General features: G+C 34.8%; 1 protein-coding gene, 1 non-coding gene and 2 pseudogenes across 2 annotated transcripts; 1 reads left to right on the top strand and 3 right to left on the bottom strand.

Moving 5' to 3' along the window:
• Nucleotides 1-5747: 5747 nt before the first annotated feature.
• LOC108339164 (uncharacterized) lies at nucleotides 5748-7987 on the bottom strand. Its single transcript, XM_017576307.1, has 5 exons — nucleotides 7841-7987; nucleotides 7315-7509; nucleotides 7032-7199; nucleotides 6327-6473; nucleotides 5748-6122 (listed from the first exon to the last, which is right to left on the bottom strand). The coding sequence occupies exons 1-5, from the start codon at nucleotides 7985-7987 to the stop codon at nucleotides 5748-5750; spliced, it is 1032 nt and encodes a 343-aa protein (XP_017431796.1).
• Nucleotides 7988-10413: 2426 nt separating this feature from the next.
• On the bottom strand, nucleotides 10414-10532 carry LOC128197283 (5S ribosomal RNA; annotated as a pseudogene).
• A 214-nt stretch (nucleotides 10533-10746) lies between these two features.
• Nucleotides 10747-10865, bottom strand: LOC128197285 (5S ribosomal RNA; annotated as a pseudogene).
• A 13092-nt stretch (nucleotides 10866-23957) lies between these two features.
• Nucleotides 23958-24060, top strand: LOC128196839 (small nucleolar RNA R71). Its single transcript, XR_008249245.1, has one exon. It is a non-coding gene; the product is annotated as a small nucleolar RNA R71 (small nucleolar RNA).
• The last annotated feature ends 2946 nt before the right edge of the window (nucleotides 24061-27006 follow it).

Raw genomic sequence — 27006 nt, 5'->3', positions numbered from 1 at the left:
GTTCGGTAATAATCGATTATCACTAAGGATAATCGTTTATCACGTTTTTCAAAACCCATAATGACCTAAAATAATCGATTATATCTGGCAGTTGGGAGTTATCTTTTCATTTTCTGACCCTTGGCCTATAAATAGAAGTCTCCTAAACCTTTCTGAGGGTACCTAAACTATTAAGAGTACATAATTTGTTCTGAGGAAGCTCGTGTTTAAGTGATTGTTTGATCAAGTCTTGAAGAAGGAGAAGCTTGGTTTTAGTGTGTCTAAAGGAGCAAGCGGTTCTCTACCAAGTTGTTCAAGGTGGTGTTCATTCCCTCGTGTGTCGAAGGAAGGTGTTTTCTGTACTGATTATTTCATTGTTCATTTTGTAACTTCAAAATGATTTTTAGTGAAAAGTTAATCACTCATTTTAAAGTGATGAACAACTTGACATAGAATCTTTTTATTAGAATCCGTATAAAAATCCTCTGTGTGATTTTCCTTATCTCTGCATCTCTTGACTATTCGAAGAAATTTCAAAAAGAAAACGAAAATCTTTAATAGAACCAATTCACCCCTCCCCTATTGGTTTTGTGTATGTGTTTACACGCTCTTAAACATTCCGCTGCATTTCCTTCAATTGGTATCATAGTTGCCTTTGATAGTTTTTCAATTTTTTTGAAAATGGTTGGACACAATTATGTGTATGTTGAAGGTGCTTCCATCAACATACCACTCCTTTTTATTAGTGATAACTATGCTTTCTAGAAAGTTAGAATGCAAATTTTTATAGGGTCTGTTAATAGAGGCATTTAGGAAGTTGTGGAAAATGGTCCTATAATCCCCACTAGAACTGTTGATGGTGTTGAACAAGAGGAACCCATATTTATCTTGGACTAATGAGGAAAATAGGAGAGCTCAATTTGATATTAAAGTTCGTAACATTGTTTCTTCTACTATTGTGCTTGATGAATTTTTTAGAATTTTTGTGTGTAAGGTAGCTCAAGAAATATGGGAAGTCCTTCGATTAACTCACGAAGGTACAAATGATGTCAAACGGGTAAGAAAGAACACATTAATCTAGGAGTATGATATGTTCATAATGCAGCCTGAAGAAACAATAACAACGTGCAAAAGCGTTTTAGTCACATTGTCAACCACCTCACAAGACTAGGTAAAAAACCTTTGATATTGATGAACTTAATGTCAAAATTTTGAAATCTCTGGACAGGACTTGACAACCTAAGGTGACAACAATTTTTGAGTCACAAATTCTTTCCTCAATGTCAATGGCGATATTTTTTGGAAAACTCTGTGAGCATGAGCTTGAGCTCAATAAACTAACTGCTGAAGAAGACCAAGGAAAATAGAAGACCTTGGCATTCAAAACAGAAGTCTCTAAAGGAAAGAGCTCAAGAGTAGATGATGATTCTAATGATGATGAGCATATGAGTCTCATGATCAAGAGGTTTGCTAAGTTCAAGAAAGTTAAGGGAAATGACAAGTTCAAAAGTGAAAATAAAGAAAATCAGGGATCCTCCTCAAGTTAGAAATGCTATGGATGTGGAGAAAGAGGACATGTAAAGGCGGATTGTCCTAAAACCGAAAAGAGTGACGAAAAGAGGTTTCACAAAAAAGAAGGCTTACATTGCTTAGGAGGAAAATAACTCAAACTCATCTAGTTCAAGTGACTCAGATGAAGAAGCAAACTTAAGTTTAATGGCAGATATTGATGACACTGCAAGCCAAGTAAGGTTCTCTAGCTTTGAAACTAGAGAATTAGATTTTCAAAAAGCTTTTCTTGAATTGCTTAATGAGTTTGAGAAATGAGATTCAACACTTGATAAATTGAAAATTGAATTTCATGACCTGCAAATCAAATATGAAAAAACTGGAGATGAAAAAGTGATTTTGAGAAACAAAATTTGCAATTTATAAACGAAATAGCTATTGTTTTTTATAATCCTATTGAATGTTTATCTTGCAAGATTCATATGTTTGATATTGACATTTTAGAAAATTTGCTTAAGAAAGCAACTCAATTTGCATCTTGTATGAAAAATGAAGTTAGGAGCTCCCAACTTCCAGAGATAATCGATTATCAAAAGTGATATATAATCGATTATTTTATGCCGTTAGGGGATTTGAAAATGTGATAATAGATTATCCTTAGTGATAATCGATTATTGTCAAACCCTAGACAATTATAACTTTCGGAGATAATTGATTATCCTTAGTGATAATCAATTATTGCCGAAACAAAGCCTTTTCTATTTTTACTTATGATAATCGATTATCCCCCGTGATAATTGATTATTCTTTAGAGAAATCAGTACAAATGTTTCTAAAAAAATATGCTTTAACAATGTATGTGATATTCCTCCAAGTCTTCAAGTGCATCATCATCAAAATCTTCTTCAAGGAATCAATGTTTCTCATTGGCAACAATCTCCCCTTTTTTTATGATGATCAAAAATCATCTTTGTTAAAAGCACTTTTGTCTATCCTTGCCACCGGTACCTAAGTTTCATCATAGTCAACTTCTTGGAAATATCCTTTAACAAAAATTCTTGATTTGTTCTTAGTGATGTGACCATCCTTATCCAACGTGTTTTTGAAAACCCATTGTGTTCCAATTACTTGCTAATTTTTTTCTCTAGGAATGAGTTCCCAAATATCGTTCCTTTCAAATTGATTCAATTCTTCTTGCATTGCTACACATCATTTGTTATCTTGAACAGTCTCATCAATGTTTTTGGGTTCTATCTTAGAAACAAAAGCAACAGTCATACAAAAATTATTTAAATTACGTCTAGTAGTTACCCCTTTTGAGATGTCTCCAATTATGTTGTCCATAGAAAGTCCTAGTGGTTGTTGATAGCCTCTAGGATCATCTTCCTATTGTACATGGGAAATTTCAGAGGGGGTATTCTTGTAACCTCCCAATTTTTTGGATTTCCTGATTATGAGTAAATTTTTTTTAAATCATAATACCATCGCGGAAATCCACTTATATAATACCGAAATTAGTAAAATAAAAACGGAATAAAATAAACTCGATTATATTGTCTCTAACATTTATAGTACAAAAACTTTAAATAACATAAGTCTTTTTTCCACTCTCATGTCTTTATCATGCATCTGGAACATCTACAACATCTGCTCCTGTATAACCAAAAGTTATATGATCATCGCAAGACACACACAACCACAAACACAAACAAATATGGGTAAGCTACCATAACACAACCAATAACAATAAAATTTGTACATAGGAAGCAAACACAACTTAATAACAAATCAATCATCTACAATGTTATCCTACTCACAGAATCATTTATACACCATGATCAACATCAACATCCTCATTAACTATATCATTAATATACCACCAACGTTATCCTTACAATTATCGTCTGTACACACAAAATCACTACAAATTCCCTACATCATCATGAAGGACCTTGGTTGTCTCCTATACCCAACCATACAATCAGTAGCTTCCCCATACAGACTCAACCACTTGTAACTTCCCCATACATGCTCATAATCATACCACTTGTAGCTTCCCTATACAAGTTCATAATCATACAACATGTAGCTTCCCCATATAGACTCATAATCATACCACCTATAGCTTCCCCTTACAGGCTCATAATCATACCACCTGTAGCTTCCCCATACACGCTCATAATCATACCACATGTAGCTTCCGCATACAGGCTCATATTACACGGTATATAGTCCAAAACTCAGGATTTACTAGGTACATGATAGACACATCCCTCTCTTTAAGTGTATACCACTAACAAGACCTCAACTTAACTCTCAAAATATTAAAATTCGTAGCTCATTCTATGCATCTCCACTTATTGGTTTTACAACTCACAATCTAGGAAGTCAACCAGACATAATTCATAGTCAAACTAAATATTATCCATACCTCCCTTTTCACCACTTGCACATCAATATAAAGTCTTATGTAACCCAATATAAATTTCTATAATATTTTAAGAATCACAACTCAATCTAAAAATAATAAATCATTATTACTTTAATTAATTATTAAAATCTCACTACTTCTCTTTTTAGAAGTAAATTAATTTTTAATTCCAAAATATTTAATTTTAATTAATTTGATTTCCAATTAATTTAAAAATCAATTACTTTCCCTTTTACACAAAATTAATTTCTCTTCGCAATAAATTAATTTGATTTAAAGTCTCGTTGCTCTCCCATTATTAATTTCCCATTTACATATTATTACTTTCCAATTATTATAAGTTTAGAGACAAGATTTATTTTAAATTTTCCTATCTTATTCTCATTATTGTTTTTGCCTTTACCATTGTTAATTCAATCCAACCCAAGTCTACCCAAGTCCAATATGGACCTACAAGTTCAAACTGTGCCAACCCAAAATGCACAGAATTCATAACCACCATTGTGAACATTTATGCCAACCAACCAAGATCCCAAAAACTCGCCATCAAACAATAGGGAAAGACTCATGTAACACACCTTAATCATGAATCAAAACACAGAAAATAAAAAAAACCAAAACGATCAAGAACACAAGCAATTCCGAGAACAAAACTCAATTCTAGATTCTAATTTGAAACTCCCAAACTGACAAAAATCAATATTGCAAAGACAAAAGCCCAAAAATTAATTTAAAACGAATTTCCTGTCTCCCAATTCACAAAGTCATATATACTGATTATTTCATTTTTATCTTGTAACTTCAAAGTGACTTTTAGTGAAAAGTTAATCACTCATTTTAGAGTGATTAACAACTAGACGTAGAATCTTTTGATTTGAACGAGTATAAAAATCCTCTATGTGATTTTCCTTATCTCTACATCTCCTGACTTTAAACTGTTCGAAGAAATTTCTAAAAGAAAACAAATATTTTTAATAGAACCAATTCACCCCTCCTCTCTTGGTTTTGGGTCTGTTTACACGGTCTTAAACATTTTGTGCGCGATACCAATTCCTATATTATATGGGAGAAAATATTATTATAGATGATGTTGGAGACTCTTAAAGTGAGGAGGCGTGTTGGAAAATCTTTTGAGAGTTTTCGAAATTTTTTTGAAACAATTTCAAAATGTATTTGAAACAATTTGAACAACATAAGTTTGAATTGAAGTAAAGTTTTTCTTAGTAAATTTTAACATTGCTTATGTTAAATAAATAAAGTTTTTTCTAAGTTCAATGTTTAATGATGGTATCAGAGGTTGTATTTTGTTTAAGTTAATGGATGTTTTACACATATAAGTGACATCCTAAAAGGGGTGTTACAAAGGTAATCTCATACATAGGTTGATTAATAACTAAAGTTGCTTTGGTTCATCTAATGCCATAGTGATCTGACACTCAAGTCGTCTGACATGTAAGTCGTTCAATGGCTTCAACTGTCTAGGTTATAGTTGAAAGTAAATTATTTGTCAAAAATGTGAAATTCAAATAATATATAACATATAAATTAGAATCTGATTGTGAAGTAATGTTACATACATAAAACTCCATATATATTTAATATTTGTGAATAACTGACGTTAGTAAAATTCGTTGATTATGAACAAAGAAATATTGGTATAGTTGTCTACCTATAAACAAAAGTTTTGCAACTTATTTCAAAACTAAATTAAAAGATGAAAAGTAACAATAATATTAACTTCCACTACAAAAAGAATATTGTAAAAGTAGTTTATTCGAAATAATGACAGTTTTTCTTAACTTTATTTAAAGTTTAATTGGAAAGCAAATTAATTTCCACAATTACCACCCGGCCCTCCAAACATGAGAATGTGACCAAAGGGGGGTCCTTTATCTCCATAATATCTAACATCATAACAATTGGGTTTGTCGGTGAAGGAATTAGCTTCATATACTTTAACTCCATGAGTTTTTCTTTCATTATCTTGAATCGAAATTTGTTCATAGAAACAAGCATGCGTAGGATTATCATCATGAGGAAAATGGCCAGACCCCATTTCAGGACTTTGAGTACCAGGATGAGTTCTTGTTCTTCCACCCCAACCTACTTCATTAGCTGAGCTCATGTTTGAGAACAATTTTGCTGGAAAATATCCAATGGACTTATTGTCTATACTTATCCACCAATTTTTGGTTATAGGATCCTGAAAACATACAAACATTTATGAGAAAAAAATATATCATGCCTACTGTTATTTGTGCCTATCGCCCAATATTACGTTTTTTTTTTCACTATATGAATTTAGTTAAAAAAGTATATTCTAGAAATAAAAATATATTAATCCCATGTGAGTTAAATCAATTTTTATCTTTTTATCATAGTGAAATATATACACAATTATTATCACCTGAGTAATGGAAAAGGCAAGCACACAAAGTCGTCCTCCATATTGAGAGATAGTACCTATGGATCGACCGATGAAAATTTCTTTACTAGTTTGAACAAAACCTGCACATCGAATATTGTAGCATCCTGTCTTTTTGAAGTTGTCTGACTGTAAATTTTTTATACCATATCAAATTTTGAATAATAATATTAATATGATACATTAATTAATTCAAATTTATTAAGGATCTATAATAAGGACATAATTATATCTTATATACGAAGAGAGAAAAAATATCCTTCAATGAATAAGAAAGACTTAAGGGAGTATATCTATGTTTCATTTATATAAATCAAGTATAAACAAAATGTAATGATATGGTAAGTTCTTACCGTCCATGAGATATAAAAATGGGTTGCATGATCATTGTATAGTTGTGGACTCACCTGATAAGAATGTATTGGATTAATTATAATATTATTACCTTTTCTCAAAATAGTGGCAATTAAGTCACACATATACATGCACACATACTCACAAGCACAAATGCATTACACATGCACAAAGTATGCACCAACACACACACACACACGTACACACACCCCTATCCACACAAGCACACAAACATGCATATGCACACACACACCCACACTCACACCCACACCCACAAACACATGCATACATACACATACATAAAAAATGCTAATTGTGAAAATTTCAACTCACATGCCATCCTAATGAGATTTTGTTAGTGGATTCTATGGGACCATTTTGAACCCATAAATGAGACATAGAGATTTGAAGATTGGTATCAACTCGTGGATTAAAAATACTATTTAAACCTCCAACTCCATAATAAGGACCATAATTTGGTTTAACAGAAACTTCTGCGACCTGAAAAATTCAATATATACAAATAAATAGCCAAATTGAAAAAAATTAGATTGAATACAATTTAAAAAAAAATTAAGTACCAACATTTTAAACTACTTTTATAAAAAGATCTTACATGAACACCAGGAATATCTTGAAGCAATATATGATCATTGAGTAATGATTTTTCTCTAATAAGGTCATCTTTTGTTGTTCTCAATATAGGAACAGTCCCCGTCGGACATTCATGCTTACCCAATCCAAACATGGGTCGAGTTCTTGAAGTTTTTTGACTTATCTCTCCAGTCACATTTTGAAAGTTAGGTTTTTTCTAAAAATAAAAAAAATAAAGAAACAATTTTTAGAGCATGGAAAACATGGTAGAAGAGGGGTTGGAAATTAACCCCAAATATTGAAAAGAAAATGAAAGTGAAATTTCTTTGTAATTAGAGATTTTAATTATATGCCTACAATTTATGCCCCTTTAATAAAGGATGATCAAATGATGGTTGTTTGTAAATGTCGATGCAATCCACAGTTTGTCCATTCTTCATCTATCAAATCCAAAATAAAACACATACAAAAAAAATTATTAAACCATATAGTGTGATTCAACTAAAAAAACATGTCATATCATGAAATATCAAAAAGTTGAGACATACATGAATACTCTTAATAGCAGGCTTAGTAATAATCTCAAGTTGTCTCTCTAACTCCCAGTCATCTTTTTGTATAGATGGATTTCCGTCAACTTTATAGCTAACATGACTACTCAACAAATACAGAACAAACAACACTGTAAGAATCATTTTTTTTTACAACCGAAATAGGTTAATCCATATATATATATATATATATATATATATATATATATATATATATAATCAATCGATTGAAATATCCAAGGTCAAATTAATAAGATGTTTAGATGAATAATAGAGTCAAACATATGATGTATAGTCACGAATGTCATAAAAAGCAATGTATCATACTCATTTGGTTTCTAATCATGATTTTAAGTTTTTTTCTATAAAATTTGAACTACTTATGTAAAATATATATATAAATATTGTTACTTATTATATAGCAATTAATATAACATTTAATATTTGGTATTCATTATTTATTATATGGAATTTATTAGCGTTTAATATATATCATTTTTAACATTTGAGAAATATATATATATATATATATATATATATATATATATTTATTGATTAAAATATTCAAAGTGAAGCTATAAACATTTTTATGTGAATAATAAAGTAAAATATTTTCTGTATATAATAATGAATTTCATAAAAAATAATGTACAATGCTTATTTGACTTCTTCACATTTATGATTTTAAGTCTTTTCTATAAAATTTGTAAAAATATATTTAAAGTAATAACTATTGTACGTTACTTATTATATAGTAATTAATATACACTTTATATTTAACATTTATTATTTATTTGGAATTTATTAGCAATTATTATACGTTTTTGTTAACTTTTAATAAGCATATATCATTTATAATTATTATAATGAATTGATTAAAATATTTAATGTCAATTTAAACACAGTTTTAGATGAATAATAAAGTCAAACACACACACACACACACACATATATATATATATATATATATATATATATATATATATATATATATATATATATATATAATAAATTGATTAAAATATTCAAAGTCAAATCAGAATTTGTTTTAGAAGAATATTAAAGTAAACCCTCTACTATATACAGTCAACTATTGTACGTTATTTATTATATAATAATTAATACATAACATTTAATGTTTAAAATTTATTTTTTATTATATGGCATTTACTAGTGTTTATTATATATCATGATTAAATATATAAATATATATATTTATTTATTTATAATAAATTGATTAACATACCTAAAGTCAAGTTAATAATGTTCGTAGATAAATTATAAAGTTAACCCTTTAATGGATATAGTCTTAAATGTGTCTTATATTTTTAATACAATGTATGAAGAGTGATTGGAGGCTCATAGCTTGTACCAAACGATGAAAACCCATTTGAAAACGTAAGACTCCATGAAGATGATGTAGTTGGATGTAAAAACATGAAATGATGAATGAACTTGAGTTTGGAGATTGGTTTAGGAGTGTTTCTTGAAAGAAACTGGGTCAAACCTCAAAGAAACAATGAGAAGTCAAAGAGACAAATAATCCTAATGAATTCGGAACAATGGAAGTTACAAAAATGACACAATTTCTCTTTACTATTTCTAAGTTGGTTTCAAAAGCTTAAATCATTCATATACATAGAAATGAGAAGTTAACTCAAGTAAAAACAAAGTACAAACAATCTGAAAAAGATTTAAGAACCTTCTTCAATAATAAGGATGCATGCATCTCTCAAGGTTCCTTGACCTCCCAGAAATGTTCTAAGGGTTACTCGAAGACTAAGCACGCCCAAAGAGCAACTCAGTTCGCGTCGTTACTCAAGAATCAACTTGTAAAGCTAAAATTGTACAATTATGGGATGTTCCATGATTTAATTGATTGTCACTATTTTAATCAATTAAATTGAGGCTATCTCACTAAAATGACCAAAATACAAGGCCTAAAAGAAATATGAGCTTGGCCAAAATACAAGACCTAATGGAAAGACTTATCTACACAGAAAGGTCTAATCATATACAAAAATATACAACTTTGAATCACATTTACAAACAAGGAAAAAGGATTGGGCATTGCTCCTAACCTATGTTATAGCTCATTGGATGAGTTTCCATGATACCCCCTCTTAAAGACGATATGGCCTAAAATCGAAAAGATATCTAAGGAACCACAACTTTATATTTTTATCTCTTCTTGTATTAAAGATCAATCTATAATAATCATGAAACAAAATTTGAATAAGTTTTTGTGCCACGTGTGAAAAAAATAATAAAAAAAGAAACCCTTCTTGCATTTTTGAAATGTTTTTCTTGAAGATTAATGACGCATACTTCACACATAAAAGATTAACAAGGCATACTTCGCAAAGCATCGTCTGATGGGTATGAAAGATGGGTATCTAAATAATACATACCCATCAGAAGGAGCTTTTAGAGACCGGATCTGAGGTGGATGGGTTGGGTCCGAAAAAGTCGTAGTAAGAGTTAGTTAGAGTTGTGTAGGCGGTACTTTAGGACTTGGTTGTAACTAACAAGGATGAAAAAAACGTAAAAAAGAAAAGAATGTGAAAAAAGAGGTGCAACACGAGGACTTTCAAGGAGGTCACCCATCCTAGTACTACTCTCGCCCAAGCACGCATAACTACCAAGTTCTGATGGGATCCGATGCATTAGTGGTGGTATGATCACACTTGTCAAGATTTACACGATCAATGTCTTTATGGCTTCAATAGTGTGTATAAGTTTCAACACTTGGGGAGATGCGTGCGAGGGCAAGGGACCTAAGGTGGATGATTTGGATCCGAAAAAGTCGTAGTAAGAATTAGTTGGGTGTAAGCGGTACTTTGGGATTTGGTTGCAACTAACAAGGACGAAAAAAACATAAAAAAGTGAAGAATGTGAGAAAAGAAGTGCAACACGAGGACTTCTCAAGAGGTCACCTATCCTAGTACTACTCTTGCCCAAGCACGCTTAACTACAGAGTTCTGATGGGATCCGATGCATTAGTGTTTGTATGATCGAACCGGTTAAGTAAGATGAGTATGTGTTATTAATCTTTCATACAATGACATAGATGTTGGGTATGTAAGATGGGTATCTAAATATTCTTTCATACAATGACATAGAAAACTTAACAGTAGTATTTAAAGGAAGAAAACAATAAGAAAAATCCAGTTCTCCCTTAAGAATTCTTAAGAGGTTCCATTAATCTTATCAAAGATTAGAACGAGTATAACTCACTCATGGTTGAGTATTCTTACACTACTCTTGGGTCCAATATAACCCACTCTTAGTTGAGTATCCTATGCCACTCCTAACATCCATTGACAACTCGTCTAGTCTGAGTATTCTTACACAACTCTTGGTTGTGAGTATAACCCACTCCTAGTTGAGTATTATATGCCACTTTTACCACCCTTAGATAACACGTCTAGTCCGAGTTTAGCCACTCTAGGATCTATCCTTAAACAACTGTCTAGACCGAGTTTACCCACTTTTATCATCCCTCTTCATTTTTGTCTAAATTAGAAACTTTCTTCTCTTCAGTTTATCTTCTTTATATAGGCCCTTTCGAAAGATGACCATTGGATGCTGAGTTGATTTTCAGGTGAGCAATCAACCTTTAGGTGAGAGGTCATACTTTGGTCTTTTCTTCAAAGGTACAATGATTTATCAAAATTTTCATTAAGGAGTAGCTTGTACAACACTGTCAGAGTAGAAGTCTTCAAGAAATTTATTCCAGAATGCTCTTTGCTTCTCTCAACGTCTTTATCCAACGTGTGCAGATGTTCTGATTAATCTATTGTGTACTTCTGTTCTACACAAATAACGAGTAAAATGTATACAAGCAAAATAACATTTTACAGTACATACATTAAATGTTTTGAGCATTTATAGAAGTTAATTTGTACTGCTTGTTTAAAACATCTTGTCATACATTTTGTCAGTACTTCATGCATCGTTCAAGTATATCATTCAAAGAGGGTTGGACGATGTATAACAATTTTTACAGTAGACGAAATAAGCCATTAGACTCTTATGAAAAGTTGTTTTAGATGTATATTTTAGCGTGCTTTTCATTAGACGATATTGTGTATGAAATACTTTTGCTTACAACACTATTTTTTTTATGTAATACGTTCAAGCTTTAGTGTTACTACAATTCTCAAGAAAAGATATTTCAATTTGAAAGCTTGAGAGCATATCCTACTATTTTGCAGACATTCCTAAAATTATTCCTTCATGACATATTTTTCTTTTTGTCTCTCTATGAATATAAATCCTAAAGTATATTATCTATAAAGATTTTTTTGATAGGGGGAGCTACATTTAGGAAAACCTATCTCACACATTTCTTTTTTATGATGAACAAAAGAAATGTTTTGTGGTTTCTTGCGTAACAAATGGCATAACAATTGCTTGAGCATTACTATGTTCGTGCTTGAAATGCTTGGTATATGTATTCATTGATTGTAAATTAATCATAAGTTGAAACACATTACAATTGTATATTTGGAAGAAATAATCGATTAACCAATGTATATAATCTATTAAATTTCTTCAGATTTCAGTACATGCTTAACATGGGCAAAATAGCTGTGTAATAATTTATTACATTAGTTGAATAATCGATTAAAACACGTTGTTATGCCAACATGTGTTTGTTGAGTGCATTGATATGTTTGGAATGAAAAATTGTTTTGAAATTTGCTTAAGTATGGAACTTAACCAATTACATAAGTTTCATAATCAATTAAAATGATTATCTTGTGAAAATCATTTTGATTTAAAGCCATAGCTATCTATAACTGTCATCTGTTTGTTGTTGGCTTGTATGATTTATTGAATTGATTGCACGCACTGTTTAATCTCTAAAATCTGAAGCACATGTAAAATATTTAAAGCAGAAGGAAAAGCTAAAAGATTATATTAATTGCATAATCGATTGCGTCGGGATTTGAAAATCCTATAAATAGACATCTTGCACATTGTTTCAATACAATTACATGAACATTCACTTTCATAACTAACTTGTTTGTTGAGTATTGATTGCAGGAGCGTCTTAGAACAAGTCTTGAAGAATAAAAGATTTCATTTGGGTTATTGATAAAAATTCTTGCAAGAAAGTTGTGCTGAAACATTGCTGATCATATATGCACTTCTAGTGTATTCTTTGAATATCAATGTCTATATTTCAATCAAGAGGATTGTGTTCTTGTTGCTATTAGCCAGGAGGATAACCGTAGTGTTTTGCATTAGGAGATGGGATTGCTCCCAAGGTGTACAGAAAGTTGGGATTGCTTTCTGGGTTTGTGAGATTGTGAGGTGTTCACATCTTGTATTGTAAGTGATATTGAGTGGGAAAGGAGAGTGCATTAAGAGAGGATATCTCTATATTCTTGCTTGTAAACTCTATCATTATAGTAGTTCCCTTCAACTAAGGTTGTTGAAGGAAGACTGGATGTAGGCCTTGCCGAACAAGTATAAATCATTGTGTTGATCTTTCTCTCCTTTCTCTTTTATTATTGATTCGTATATCTTGTGTTATTGATTTCAAGGAAACTTTAAGATTTTGCAAAGCTTTTTGAAAGAACAATTTTTGAAAGCAAAATCCAATTCACCCCCTCTTGGGTTGAGAAATTGGCATCACTTTTCTAACAAGTTGTATCAGAGCAGAGAATTCCAAATTTACTCGAATTTTAATCAGTTAGGTTTTTCGTATAATCAATTAGATAGTTCCTGTTTGCCAGTATATCTCAAACGTTTGGAGAAGGGGCATCTACAAACAGACCTCCACTGTTTGCGGGTGAGAACTACCCTTTTTTGGAAATTAGAATGAAAATGTCTTACAATCTGTAAACAAGGGAGTTTGGGATGCAATTATCAATGGTCCCTATGAACCAACAAAAATGGAGAATGATAAGATGAAAGTGGCTTTTCTGAGTGGACCTTACATGAAAGCTGGAGAGTTCATTACGATGTTAAAGCAAAGAATATCATCTCCTCTACACTCACAATTGATGAGTTCTATATAATCTCTACATGTGCAACTGCTAAAGACATGTGGGACGTTCTTGAGGTAACACATGAAGGGACGAATGAGGTAAAGAGAGACAAAAAGAGAATCAAAGTTGTTGTTCCTACATGCTATGAGTGTGGAACAGTAGGCCACATCAAGCTTGACTGTCTGGTCCTAAACATGAAGTAAAAGCTTGATGACAGGATAAGCGAAGATAACAGAAAGAACAGGCAAAAGAAAGCCTATATTACTTAGGAGGACAGCGACTCTAACAACTATTCAAGTGACGATGAAAGCTTAGAAGAGGAAACAAATCTATGCTTAATGGCTGGCTCGGTACGCTCAGATAGCAATGTGTTAAGACCTTGGCAAGTGTACCGAATCATATCAAGTAATATAAAATGGTAAGACCAAGTATTGTATCCCAAAAGACTCACGACACTAAACATTCATGTAATACCTCAACTAATTAAGACTTAAGAAAAATTTCGTTGATTTAAAATCCATAATACGGAAAAAGTAAATATAAATGCAATTTGATCAATTGGGGTAAAACACAAAAGTGAGTGGATGATATTGATACTATGAGATGAGTATATTGTTCGGGTTTAGATTTCACTTTCCTTACTCTCATGCATATAAGAATTCATCTTCTTCATTCATTTATTAATGTCACTCTCTAAATTACTTAAAATCGATCCCTTGGCGAAGAAAGTCTATCCTTAGTTATTATACCACAATCTCTTGCATCCCTAATAATTAATTCTGCATTACGAATAAAAGCTTAAGACAACCAAACCTCCTATCCCCAAAAACTCGCCATCAAACAACAGGGAAAGACTCATGTAACACACCTTAATCATGAATCAAAACATAGAAAAGAAAAAAAAAACAAAACGATCAAGAACACAAGCAATTCCGAGAACAAAACTCAATTCTAAATTCTAATTTGAAACTCCCAAACTGAAAAAAATCAAGATTACAAAGACAAAAGCCCAAAAATCAATTTGAAACGAATTTCCTGTCTCTCAATTCACAAAGTCAGATATACTAATTATTTCATTTTTATCTTGTAACTTCAAAGTGATTTTTAGTGAAAAGTTAATCACTCATTTTAGAGTGATTAACAACTAGACGTAGAATCTTTTGATTCGAACGAGTACAAAAATCCTCTGTGTGATTTTCCTTATCTCTACATCTCCTGACTTTAAACTGTTCGAAGAAATTCTTAAAGAAAACAAATATTTTAATAGAACCAATTCACCCCTCCTCTCTTGGTTTTAGGTCTGTTTACACGGTCTTAAACATTTTGTGTGCGATACCAATTCCTACATTATATGGGAGCAAATATTATTATAGATGATGTTGGAGACTCCTAAAGTGAGGAGGCGTGTTGGAAAATCTTTTGAGAGTTTTCGAAATTTTTTTGAAACAATTTCAAAATGTATTTGAAACAATTTGAACAACATAAGTTTGAATTGAAGTAAAGTTTTTCTTAGTAAATTTTAACATTGCTTATGCTAAATAAATAAAGTTTTTTCTAAGTTTAATGTTTAATGATGGTATCGGAGGTTGTATTTTCTTTAAGTTAATGGATGTTTTACACATATAAGTGACATCCTAAAAGGGGTGTTACAAAGGTAATCTCATACATAGGTTGATTAATAACTAAAGTTGCTTTGGTTCATCTAATGCCATAGTGATCTGACACTCAAGTCGTCTGACATGTAAGTCGTTTAATAACTTCAACTGTCTAGGTCGTCTAATGCATTAGTCATATGATGACATGAATTTTCTTAACTTGTATAACACCTTAATCATTTAACATCATAGTTGTATAATAGAATGACTTAGGATGTCTAGACATTTAGGCATCTAATGTATTTACCTAATGATTTCTATAGTTAGAATCATCTAACAACTTAACTCGTCTAATCTTAGACTTGTCTAATGCTTTAGATTCGACCTTTGCATTTTCTAGACTTTGCTTTCATTTACACATGCAATATATAACTATAAATCAATTAAGCAATTAGATGCTCTCTTTTAGTCACACTTTTACCTTTAACCATAGACTTTCTCATCTGGTAGATTAATTACTGAGGTTTGTGTACTTTAACAATTACTTTAAACATGGAAAAGGAAAATAATATTACAAGTTTCATAATACTTATTGTCATATGACTATAATCATGTGCCTTTCAAGAATATCATTCTAGATGAAATTTAGTAGGAAACCAATGAAAGTGGATACCAACTGTAACACCCCGAAATTTGGTGTTACGTTGGTACGACTGTCGCGGTCATACAAATTTGATGTGCACAGAAAATAATGCAGTATAAACTAGGAAGTGACTCCTAGGTCGTCTCACAAGGACCAATTTTTGGGTTCAGTTTCAGATCTAACACGAAGTGGGGGGGGTTTTGTGAATGGTTTGTATGTGGGAAAATTAAATACTGAAAGCAGTAAATTTAGAGAATGGTAAAAAACGAAATTTAACTTTTTGAAAACATTAATTGGGAACGAAATTTTGACAGAATTAAAATGCAAAGCTGAAATTCACAACAGAATAGAAAATGAAAGTAATTGCATCCAAAATCTAAATTTGAAAACGGAATTGTAAATGAACTGTAATACGTAGATGAAAATAAAATTCAACAACATCAATTGAGAAATGCAAAATGGAAATTACAATTGAAATTCAATTTAAACTGAAAATTAAAGCAAATCCAAAACCTCCCCAAAGGGGAGGAGAAAACCAAGCAAGAACGTAAGCTACTCCTAAAATCTAATACTAAAATCTGATGCTAAAAACTAATGATTCTCCTTCTCTGCCATTGCTCTTTTATAACCAAAATCTCAACTTCAACTTCCTCCCGTGACATCTCTTATTTTCAGCATGTTGTCCCTTGCAAATTTTGGGTCCGTGAACTTTTAGCTTTCATATCTGTTCCACCACTGAATCTGCTTTTTTTTCCTTCACGTGTGCACTTCCAAAACAACATTGTTGCTTCTTCTTTTCCTTGCTGCTGGACGTAGCACACCAAGGCTGCTGCCACATCAAAGTGTTGCTTCCATGTGTGCTCCTCCAATTAAAGCCTTTTAATTTCTCCAAGCACCTCCTTTCTCCTCTTAATCCAACACGCTCATGAAGCCCTTCAACTGCCGCACCCCTCCAAGCTTGTGGATGGAGCTTCCAATTCAGAATTCATCACCCGTGGTGACTTGTTGTGACAAGCATCGTGTGCTCTTCCTTCCAGCCCAAGACCGTGAGTGCAGAAACTCCCAATCACCGTGCCATTCTTCCACTCAGCTGGACCGTTTTCTCTCTTTGTTGGATGGATGCTGCTGCTGTATGAGAATTGCTTCAAGTTGCTGGACTTGCTTCCTCTCAAAGGCTGGACGGTCTTCTTCAAGTGTTGCGTGAAGGTGTTGGAAGGTGAAGACTTCTCCTTGCTGCTGATTTCGTGAAATCCCTCTCCAGCCGTGAGTGCTTGTAGCAGCCAACTATCTTCACTTGTTAATTGATGAAAGAAATGAGTTGCAAGTGTGGAATGCAATATGGTCCCTCCATCATTTCACTTCAAGTTTGCATTGTGCACATAAGGGGTTGCCTTTCAATTTGAGAAAACCGTGGCTGCACTTTGATTGTGGTGGTCCCTTGGTGTCTTAAAGGAAGAAAATTCCTACTTCATGTAAATTGACGAGTGATGTTTTCTTTTTGGTCATGAGCTTTCAAAACGTGGTCCCCTCCATTTACATTATATACTTTGGTATTTGCCAAAAGCTTTGTCCATGTGGTCACGTGTTTGAACTTTGCATTTGTAATTCTCCATTTTTACGTAACCTTTCAAAGTGGTGGCAACTCCATTATCTCAAAACATTGCTTACAAAATAAATGTGCCGTGACACCATTTCCAATAACTCAATATTAAATCAATAAAATTCAACATGAGCTTCTCCCGTGAACTATGAACAAAGTGGTGGCTGCTTGGAAAATTCACTTCTTAATTGCCGAAGTCCTTTTTGATGTCCGTGGCTTAGTGTGGCAGCTACTTAAGGACGTGGATGTGTGCCACTTATTCAATTGAATGTGCCTTTTCTTAATAATCCGAAAATGAATCCAGCCATGAATATCAAATGCATTCTCCAAAATAAAGTCTTGTGTTTGCAGTTCAAAAATAAACCTTCACCTTTGGGTCCAATTGTCATCTCTTTTAACTTTAAAATGTCCCAAATTATATTTCCAAAATTTTCCTGCAATTACTAATGCAAATAATTAACTCAAATAATTCAAATTAATTAAAATAAGAATTTCTGGTCAAATTAAGCACAATTAGAAAAAATGGAAAAATACTGGACATTTAAACACAATTCCCTGACTAATTATAGCACATTAAACTAAGTGAAGTGAACAAAATAATGATTCATCATACGTCGACTAATTTTTCCGTAAAACACGTAAGTAAAAATTCAAATTTTAATATTCAACCTCAACGGAAAAATAGTACGTTATTTATTACAAACCGATTATTCCGAAAATAAAATGTTCAAATAGTCAGGATCGAATAAAATATTAAAATACATTCCCAAGTCATCTATCCCATCTCTCTTTCATCCTTTATGCATGTTCAGAAGCATCAACCATCACATCTGTAATAACATCTGCTCCCGTATAACATCACACATTATACGATCATCGCATTCACATGCACAAACAAGCAAGGGTGAGCTAACGAAAATACAGTATACATACATCCCAAATATACTTATACCTTAAGTATACTACACACCCAACATACTTCATAACACACTACCATTCACATCTTAACCAGATCAAACTACACACACAAGTACGAATTATACTTCAACCACCTTACATACACCAATATGTATCACACCAAATCAGAATGCACACACCAATATGCATCATAAACAAATACCTGCATACACCAATATACACATAAATAAACAGCATGCATACATCAATATGCATCATAAACAAATACCTGCATACACCAATATACACATAAATAAACAGCATGCATACATCAATATGCATCATAAACAAATACCTGCATACACCAATATGCAATCACCCCAAATCAGAATGCATACACCAATATGCGCGAACGTCACTCCCATCACTCTTTTCAGAGCTTCCCCGGGCAGTTACACATTACCCCAATGTGTAGTGCTGCTTCCCATCACTCTATAGGGAGATTCCCCGGGCAAGTACACAATGTCACCCTCCATCACTCTGATCAAGAGCTTCCCCGGACAAGTGCAAGTATACCCCCCATCACTCACCTAAAGAGATTCCCCGGGCCAGCACGCACAACGTCAATTTAATTATCTCGAGCTTCACCGGACTAGTATCCCACGTCACTGTTGAGACCTCGGCAAGCGTACCGAATCGTACAAGTAATAAATCAGTAAGTCCGAATATCGTTTCCCAAGAGATTTGTTATGTTTCACTAATTGTTAAAGTTTACCAATTTAGCGATTAATAAACGAAATTTAGTAACACAGATGAATTTTAGCATGCAGATGAAAGTAAAGTGGTAAAAACAGTCTACTAAAAGTTCACTGGGGTTGAAATTCAAGTTCATCACTCCGGTAATTTTCTACTAACACAATTTCTCAAAATTAAGCATCGACATCCTAGGCGCATGCAGTCCTGATTCCTCAGAGACAGTTCTTAATCATTCAAACTAAATTGCTAATTCCTTAGCTAATTCAATTATCAGATTTGCCTTAAACACAATGTCACAGATGACTAAAAATTCCCTCCTATGTCTAGGACTCGAAATCCTTTAGCAGTTCTATCCTAGGTCCGCGGTCTCATACATTTTCCAATGATTTAACCGTTCAAATAGCTCAGATTTCCATCAAAAGCATGAAAAATAAGGATAGAACACAAAATTCATACAAGATCATGCATTAATAGAGAAATTACAAAGAGTTCAGAAATTTACTCTCAACCCCAGTGAAATGGAGTTTTAGCTACACATATACAACATAGAAGAGAGAAATGATGGATTGGATGGTGGAAATTGGTGAATTTCCACCATGGAAGCCCCTTGGAGCAGCTGCAGCAGCGTCCCTGGTCTTCTCCCCGTTCCAGATCCCCCCTTCTGCAAATGCCTCTGGAGTCTGATATAAAGAAGGGTACAATAATTGAAGTCACGGGTCAATTCTGGACGAGCGTCCAAATTCTGGACGAGCGGCCCAATTCTGGACGAGCGTCCCATTTTCTGGACGAGCGGCCCAGGACGAACGACCCTGGACGAGCGTTGGGTGCGCTGGACGAACGTCCAATTTTCTGGACGAGCGGCCGCGAGTTGGACGAGCGTCAACTTGGACGAGCGTGTACATTGGGCGAGCGTGCACTTTGGCGAACGTCTTGGACGACTGGACGAGCGTCCACTATCTGAACGAGCGTCCCAACTTCTGGACGAGCGTCCCAACTGGACGAGTGCGCGGACGAGCGTCCTCCTGCAGACGAACGTCCCATTTCTGGACGAGCGTGCGCTGCTGGACGAGCGTCCCCTGCTGGACGAGCATCCTCTGCTGGACGAGCGTCCCCTGCTGGACGAGCGTCCCCTGCTGGACGAGCGTCCCCTGCTGGACGAGCGTCCCCTTCTGCGCGCTGGACGAGCGTCCTCTGCATGCTATGTGGCGCCCAGGCGCCCCTTTTTATCTCGCGCCCGGGCGCGAACCTCTCTGTAAATTTGCGCCCGGGCGCCCTTTTTCTCACGCCCGGGCGCGACCCTTTCGGTAAAATTGCGCCCAGAGTCCTTTTTCTCACGCCCGGGCGCGAAACTTTCGGCAAAACATCATCCATTAAGCCTGGTCCAAGTCTTTTATGATATCCAATCCTTATTTTACATCAAAATAAACAACAAAAGCATCAAAAACATTTAAACAATGAAAATTATACTAAAATCAACAATTATACACTTTTCATGAGAATTAACACTAAAACTTACTCAAAAGCCCCTCAATATAAGCAACAAAAACAAGTAAACTTTTCACCTATCAAACTCCCCCAAACTTATATATTTTCGTGTCCTCATGAAAATAGACAATAACAACACAATCGAACCCAACAAAGCAGTTAATATTCCATCACATAATATCTGACACAACAGTAAGGATTGTACCTACACCTCCAAATATTCAGATCAAATGTTATACTTCTATATTGACAAGTTCTTGAATCCAAAATGATAAGACAACCAGAAAAAGAATACAACCACAATGCTCAATCTGTGTTTATCTCAACCTGCAAGTGTTTACAACTCCAATTCATACTCAAATTGTCATCAACTACTTCATCAACTTTTGCAAGTCATCTCATATACACTTCAAACATTCTGATTTAAATCAAAAGGACTTTCTCAGGTTATAACTTGGCTTGGCTAGAAGAAACATGGTTTTACAGGGAAACAAAACAACACTAATGAAGAGGAGAACAAGAACATAACAACATTGAAACTTTATTCATCAACTACCTCTTCATTCATCCATAACACATTTTTTTTTTGAATTTTTCTCTAACTTTGATACTTTTTTTTTTAATTTTTTTCATCAGTTTAAGACTCAACTGATTATGCTTTCCCCCAAACTTAATTTCTACCTATCTCTTGACAATTATGTTTCATGTTCTCTTCTTCTAGAGTGTTGGATAAGGTAGATTGTTCTGTAATATGCTGAGGGTTCACAAAAAATATATATAAGGCTCAAACAGGATAACAAAGGATTAATATTCACATATGGGTAGTCATCTGGCCAAGTAGCTAATTTCATCAAACAAAACTGCCTTTCTCATTTCTAAACCAGAATGTATCTGTGTTAATAAGAATTATGCAAAAACCAAATTCATAGCAATAACAACTTCTCACTTGCTATGAAAGCTTTCTCAGTATACTCAGATATTCAACTTCTGGGTCACCATCAATCAGATTCAAGAATAAATCATATATAATCATAACACAAGTTCTAAAACTCAGATTCTGCAATAACAATCTCACAATCATGCCAATTATCATGGACAGAATTCAAAATTCAAATTCAAACTTCAAACACATAATTCACAATCAAATCAAATCAGAAACATAAATCAATCAACACAACCTGACATATTCAGATTCAATCCACACAACCAAAATAACTGAAAACATAAATAGATAGAGTTAGAAAGCTGGGTTGCCTCCCAGTAAGCGCTTGTTTAACGTCTTTAGCTTGACACCTGTTAAGCTCATGGTGGATTTTTGATTTTGGTGAGCTTCTTTCCTCTGTTCCACCAACAACCCTTCCACTGTTTTCTAGATATCTTTCTGGTTACCCTGGAGTAAGGAGCTTCAACTTCAAATCTTCCGTCTTTGGTTTTGCTTTTGAAAACCCACAACTTATCTTTCAGTATAATTGGCTCTCCTAATCTGGGCTCCTTGCTTTGCATCAACAACTGGTGGTCATCTGATTTATCACTTACACACATGATTTCATTTGCAGCTTCAGGAATTGCCTTTTCTTCATTACACTGCTGCACATCATCAAATGCATTAAAAATTACCTCCTCATCTTTGTCTTTCAGTTTCAGTGTTCCATCATCCATATTAATGACGACTTTTGCTGTCTTCATGAATGGTCGTCCCAGAATGAGAGGTACTTCTTTGTCTTCCTCCATTTCCATGATGACAAAATCTGCAGGGAATATCAATTTGTCTACCTTTATGAGCACATCCTCTACCACTCCATAAGGATACTTGATTGATCGATCTGCCAATTGTAGAGTCATGCGTGTAGATTTCATCTCAAGATCCCCAATTTTCTCAAACATAGAAAGGGGCATCAGATTTATGCTGGCTCCCAGATCAATTAGAGCCTTTCCAACCGCCAGTTTACCAATGGTACATGGAATTGTAAAACTACCTGGATCTTTAAACTTTGGTGGAAGCAACTTCTGAATGATAGCACTGCACTGGCCCTGTACTTCTATAGTTTCTTCCTCAATATACTTTTTCTTCTTCGTGAGCACATCTTTCATGAATTTCGAATAAGCAGGTATTTGTTTCAGTGCTTCTGAGAAGGGCATCTTGATTTCCAACTTCTTGAAAATATCAATGAAACTCCTGAACTGTTTTTCCTTCTCGTTTTTAGATAGAACCTTTGGATATGGAAGAGGTTTCTCATACATCTGTTCTTTCTTTTTCTCTCCCTCTCTCGCTTTTTCACTTTCTCTATCCTCTTTCTCTTCTTCTTCATCTCCCTCTTTACTCATCTCATCTTTTTCTTCACTCATTTTTTTCTCAAATTCTCTTTCTTTCAGAATTCTTCCTGACCTTGTAGTAATAAGATTGCATTCTTCCTTTGGATTTACTTCAGTGTTTGCCCCAAAATCTTTCTCTGGTTTTTCTTCCAACTTCTTAGCTAATTGACCCACCTGAATCTCCAAATTCCTAAGTGAGGCTTCTGTACTTTTATGGTTGGAAATTGATACCTGCATAAACTGCTGAAGAGTTTCTTCCAGTTTTGAAGTTCTTTCTGTCAGAGAAAGTTGTTGCTGAAAGTTCTGTGGAGGTGGCCTGTTGAAAGGAACAGCTTGTCCCATACTCGGATGAGGTCTCCATCCTTGATTAAAACTTTGACGTTGATCATAGTTTGGCTGAAGACCTTGATTTCCCATATAGTGCACTTCTTCATGAGACATGCTTTGCACTGCACATTGACCATTATTATAATTTCCTTTGCACAATTGACAACTCTGAACCATCTGATGTTGAAATTGAGAAACATTCTGCAGTTCTTTAGGTAGCTGAGATAACTTCTTCATTAATGTCTCAAGTTGCTGAGTCATAATCTTGTTCTGAGCTAGTAAAGCATCTTGAGTTTGAAGTTGAAGAACACCTTTTTGTTGAAATTGAGCTCTCTCACTCTGAACTTCATTATCATTTGCAGCCATGTTTTCAATCAGTTCATGTGCTTCTTCAGGCGTCTTCCATCTGATACTACCTCCAGCTGATGCATCTAACATTAACTTTGTTTGGGATTTCAGCCCTCCAAGAAACAGATTTAACATTGTAGGCTCATCAAATCCATGAGTAGGGGTTTTTCTCAGTAGGCCTTTGAATCTATCCCATGCTTGACCTAGAGTTTCATCAGCATCTTGTTGAAAAGAAGAGATCTCCTGCTTCCCCTTATTGACTTTGGACTGAGGGAAGAACTTATTCAGAAATTTAGCAACCACATCATCCCAAACTGTCAGACTATTCTCTGGAAAAGAATTCAGCCACATTTTTGCATTACCAGCCAACGAGAATGGAAATAAGCTGAGTCGGATTGCTTCATCTGGAACCTGGTGAATCCTCACTGTATTACAGATCTCCATGAAAGTAGCCAAGTGAGTGTATGGATTCTCATGGGATAATCCATGAAACTGATTGTTCTGCACCAGATGAATAAGAGCTGGCTTCATCTCCATGTTGGCAGCATTCACCACTGGTCTTGCAATACTATTGAAGTGCAGAGGTCCTGAGAAAGTATTATAATCTGCAAGAGTACGTCTTCCTTGCGTAGAACCTTCTCCAGTGCGATTATCTTCCATTTCTTCTTTTTCTTGAACAGATGAAAAGTCCAGAATTTCTTTAGAGATAGCAGATGATTCTCTGGATTCTCTACTTTGTCTCCTCCTTCTGCTATTGTTCCTTCGAGCAGTTCTTTCAATTTCCGGATCGAAAAGTAGATTTTCAACCTGTTCTCTGCTTCTCATACAAAACACAAACTAAAAGAAAACAATCCAAAAATACACAATCTCTACAGATGATAACAAATATGTACAAGAATTCAAATATAATCACAATACACACTTAAACAACAGATAGCTAAAATCAACTAAACCAGATAAACAACAAACAATCAACGAAAACAAAAACAAATCCCCGGCAACGGCGCCAAAAACTTGTTGAGACCTCGGCAAGCGTACCGAATCGTACAAGTAATAAATCAGTAAGTCCGAATATCGTTTCCCAAGAGATTTGTTATGTTTCACTAATTGTTAAAGTTTACCAATTTAGCGATTAATAAACGAAATTTAGTAACACAGATGAATTTTAGCATGCAGATGAAAGTAAAGTGGTAAAAACAGTCTACTAAAAGTTCACTGGGGTTGAAATTCAAGTTCATCACTCCGGTAATTTTCTACTAACACAATTTCTCAAAATTAAGCATCGACATCCTAGGCGCATGCAGTCCTGATTCCTCAGAGACAGTTCTTAATCATTCAAACTAAATTGCTAATTCCTTAGCTAATTCAATTATCAGATTTGCCTTAAACACAATGTCACAAATGACTAAAAATTCCCTCCTATGTCTAGGACTCGAAATCCTTTAGCAGTTCTATCCTAGGTCCGCGGTCTCATACATTTTCCAATGATTTAACCGTTCAAATAGCTCAGATTTCCATCAAAAGCATGAAAAATAAGGATAGAACACAAAATTCATACAAGATCATGCATTAATAGAGAAATTACAAAGAGTTCAGAAATTTACTCTCAACCCCAGTGAAATGGAGTTTTAGCTACACATATACAACATAGAAGAGAGAAATGATGGATTGGATGGTGGAAATTGGTGAATTTCCACCATGGAAGCCCCTTGGAGCAGCTGCAGCAGCGTCCCTGGTCTTCTCCCCGTTCCAGATCCCCCCTTCTGCAAATGCCTCTGGAGTCTGATATAAAGAAGGGTACAATAATTGAAGTCACGGGTCAATTCTGGACGAGCGTCCAAATTCTGGACGAGCGGCCCAATTCTGGACGAGCGTCCCATTTTCTGGACGAGCGGCCCAGGACGAACGACCCTGGACGAGCGTTGGGTGCGCTGGACGAACGTCCAATTTTCTGGACGAGCGGCCGCGAGTTGGACGAGCGTCAACTTGGACGAGCGTGTACATTGGGCGAGCGTGCACTTTGGCGAACGTCTTGGACGACTGGACGAGCGTCCACTATCTGAACGAGCGTCCCAACTTCTGGACGAGCGTCCCAACTGGACGAGTGCGCGGACGAGCGTCCTCCTGCAGACGAACGTCCCATTTCTGGACGAGCGTGCGCTGCTGGACGAGCGTCCCATGCTGGACGAGCGTCCCCTGCTGGACGAGCATCCTCTGCTGGACGAGCGTCCCCTGCTGGACGAGCGTCCCCTGCTGGACGAGCGTCCCCTGCTGGACGAGCGTCCCCTTCTGCGCGCTGGACGAGCGTCCTCTGCATGCTATGTGGCGCCCAGGCGCCCCTTTTTATCTCGCGCCCGGGCGCGAACCTCTCTGTAAATTTGCGCCCGGGCGCCCTTTTTCTCACGCCCGGGCGCGACCCTCTCGGTAAAATTGCGCCCAGAGTCCTTTTTCTCACGCCCGGGCGCGAAACTTTCGGCAAAACATCATCCATTAAGCCTGGTCCAAGTCTTTTATGATATCCAATCCTTATTTTACATCAAAATAAACAACAAAAGCATCAAAAACATTTAAACAATGAAAATTATACTAAAATCAACAATTATACACTTTTCATGAGAATTAACACTAAAACTTACTCAAAAGCCCCTCAATATAAGCAACAAAAACAAGTAAACTTTTCACCTATCAGTCACCCCCATCACTCTTACATAAATGTAAGAGATTCCTCGGGCGGTTACACATTACCCCAATGTGTAGTGCTGCTTCCCATCACTCTATGGGGAGATTCCCCGGGCAAGTACACAATGTCACCCTCCATCACTCTGAACAAGAGCTTTCCCGGACAAGTGCAAGTATACCCCCCATCACTCACCTAAAGAGATTCCCCGGGCCAGCAACCACAACGCTTACTATCCACCACTCGTTCAATAACATCATCTGACCAAAATATCCATATACCATAATCCTTACAATACCAATCCAACCATACCATAACGCCCATATCATATCATCATCACATATTCGCCAACCATGAACTTAGCATATGTTCAATATATTCAAATGCATAAGTGAGATTATCACAATACCATATCATTAATAACCTCAATTCTTCATTTAACATGAAACTCATAATCAAATCATATACAACCATGATTTCAACAGTACTTAACCATCCAAACATCATTCTCATATCAATT

This window comes from Vigna angularis, chromosome 5, assembly GCF_016808095.1.
Source record: "Vigna angularis cultivar LongXiaoDou No.4 chromosome 5, ASM1680809v1, whole genome shotgun sequence".
Taxonomy (NCBI): domain Eukaryota; kingdom Viridiplantae; phylum Streptophyta; class Magnoliopsida; order Fabales; family Fabaceae; genus Vigna; species Vigna angularis.
The sequence above is the reverse complement of the archived record's forward strand: the minus strand, read 5'-3'. Positions and strand labels throughout refer to the sequence as shown.